General features: G+C 28.4%; 1 protein-coding gene across 1 annotated transcript, besides 5 other annotated features; it reads right to left on the reverse strand.

The window, feature by feature from the left end:
- Positions 1-252: 252 nt before the first annotated feature.
- Positions 253-299: a microsatellite.
- A 323-nt stretch (positions 300-622) lies between these two features.
- Positions 623-706: a sequence feature (AT_rich).
- A 19-nt stretch (positions 707-725) lies between these two features.
- Positions 726-746: a sequence feature (AT_rich).
- A 19-nt stretch (positions 747-765) lies between these two features.
- Positions 766-1,368, reverse strand: EDI_135020 (uncharacterized protein; the record flags this gene model as incomplete). The annotated part of the gene is made up of 1 exon (XM_001737495.1): positions 766-1,368. One exon carries the CDS (start codon positions 1,366-1,368, stop codon positions 766-768), a length of 603 nt encoding a protein of 200 aa, XP_001737547.1.
- A 156-nt stretch (positions 1,369-1,524) lies between these two features.
- Positions 1,525-1,594: a microsatellite.
- Positions 1,595-1,641: 47 nt separating this feature from the next.
- Position 1,642: part of a sequence feature (AT_rich) that runs on past the window's edge.

Genomic DNA, 1,642 nt, shown 5'->3' on the forward strand with positions numbered 1-1,642 from the left:
TCATTCTTGAATATATAAATTTCTTATTTCTCTAATTCTTTTCTTAATCGTTTATTCTCTGAAATAATATCTTCCATAATATCATTTGGATTATCAATCACTTGTCTTTTAATATATTGATTCATTTTATCTTTTTGATTTCTTGTTTTCTTAGGTGCTGCTTGTTCTATTAGTGGATTACTTGGTATTATCATTGCTGGTGGCATTTCATTAATATCAATTACTTGACTTTCAACAGTGTTTTGTGGTGTATTGTTCATATTCTTATTATTTGTTTTTTCTTGTTTTTATTCTTGTTTAAACATCATGTTGAAATATTATTCGTGTCATTCTATATTCGATTTTCTTCTTTCATGAGTTTTATCAACTAGGATCCTTTCATTATTATCATAAATACATCATTTCAAACTCATTATTTCATTTGATCAAATGACAACATTAAAAGATATTCTCATTACACTTGCTGGTTATGAAATAGATCAACCAACATTAGAAGAAGCAATTAAACTTCAACAACAAATTGCAAGTTTATTACCATCACTTCATGAAGAACATCAGAAAAAATTAATGAAACAAGCATATTGGAAATGTGTATGGTTAATAAATACTTTAGCACCTTGGGTTAATAAAAATAATTGATTATTTTATATGAAAACTTTCATTTTATTATCAAATATTTATTAAAAAAGTATTTCAATTATTTTATCTTTCTTTCATTCTTCTTCTAAATAAAAATAAAATAAAAAGAATTCGATTAGTTGCTGTTCAAAAACCAGCACTAGCATCAGAGTCATAGAAAAAAGGAAGAGACTCTTCAGATGGAGTGACTTCTATAAAAGCGAAGTCTTCTAACTCCCTGTTAGAAAAGGAAATAGTCCCCTCTTCTACATTCCCCGAGAAGAGAGTATCAACACTACTCTTGAGATCTTCTATGCTAATGTCAGATATTAGAGAATTGTCATAAAGATTGGCTTCTTCAAGTTCGTGTTGTTCTCTATCATACGCGTCCAACAGAACGTTCCATGCGGCAGCAATACCGTCACGTAACCACCAATCATTCACATAATATAACAATCGGTTTAACGATAATCGATCGATGTTGTTAATACCTATATTTGCCATTCGATTCAAGATGGCGTAAATATATATAATTTCGTATTGACAATAATGTATAAAATATACACCACGATTGTTGTTGTGACAATATTCGTATAATGCTGTTAAATCCTCAAATGAATAATTAATTGCATACTCGTTGATTAATTCGTTTGCCATCTGTCTGTCATATTCATTAAATGAACACACAATAAATTTAAATTTGTCACTGAGTACATAGAAATCGTACACGTTCATTGTATGATCAACCATTATAAGATTGATGCTTAAATATTCTATGCTGAACAGACACTAGATAGGACATTCAGAACATTCGTTATAGATTAGACCAATCAAATGAGAGATACACAGAGAAGCACTCTAAATGTCCTATTGAATGTCCTGAAAGGACATTCATCAGAACATTTCTATAAATAAAACAATATTAATATAACAAAATATCAAATAAATGTTATATAAAACAACTTAATAAAATTTACTTTTAATGCTTAATATGATGATATCACACTATCGTCAAATTGTACCA

Source organism: Entamoeba dispar, genomic scaffold (genome assembly GCF_000209125.1).
Source record: "Entamoeba dispar SAW760 scf_1105229460667 genomic scaffold, whole genome shotgun sequence".
In the NCBI taxonomy this organism is placed as follows: domain Eukaryota; phylum Evosea; order Mastigamoebida; family Endamoebidae; genus Entamoeba; species Entamoeba dispar.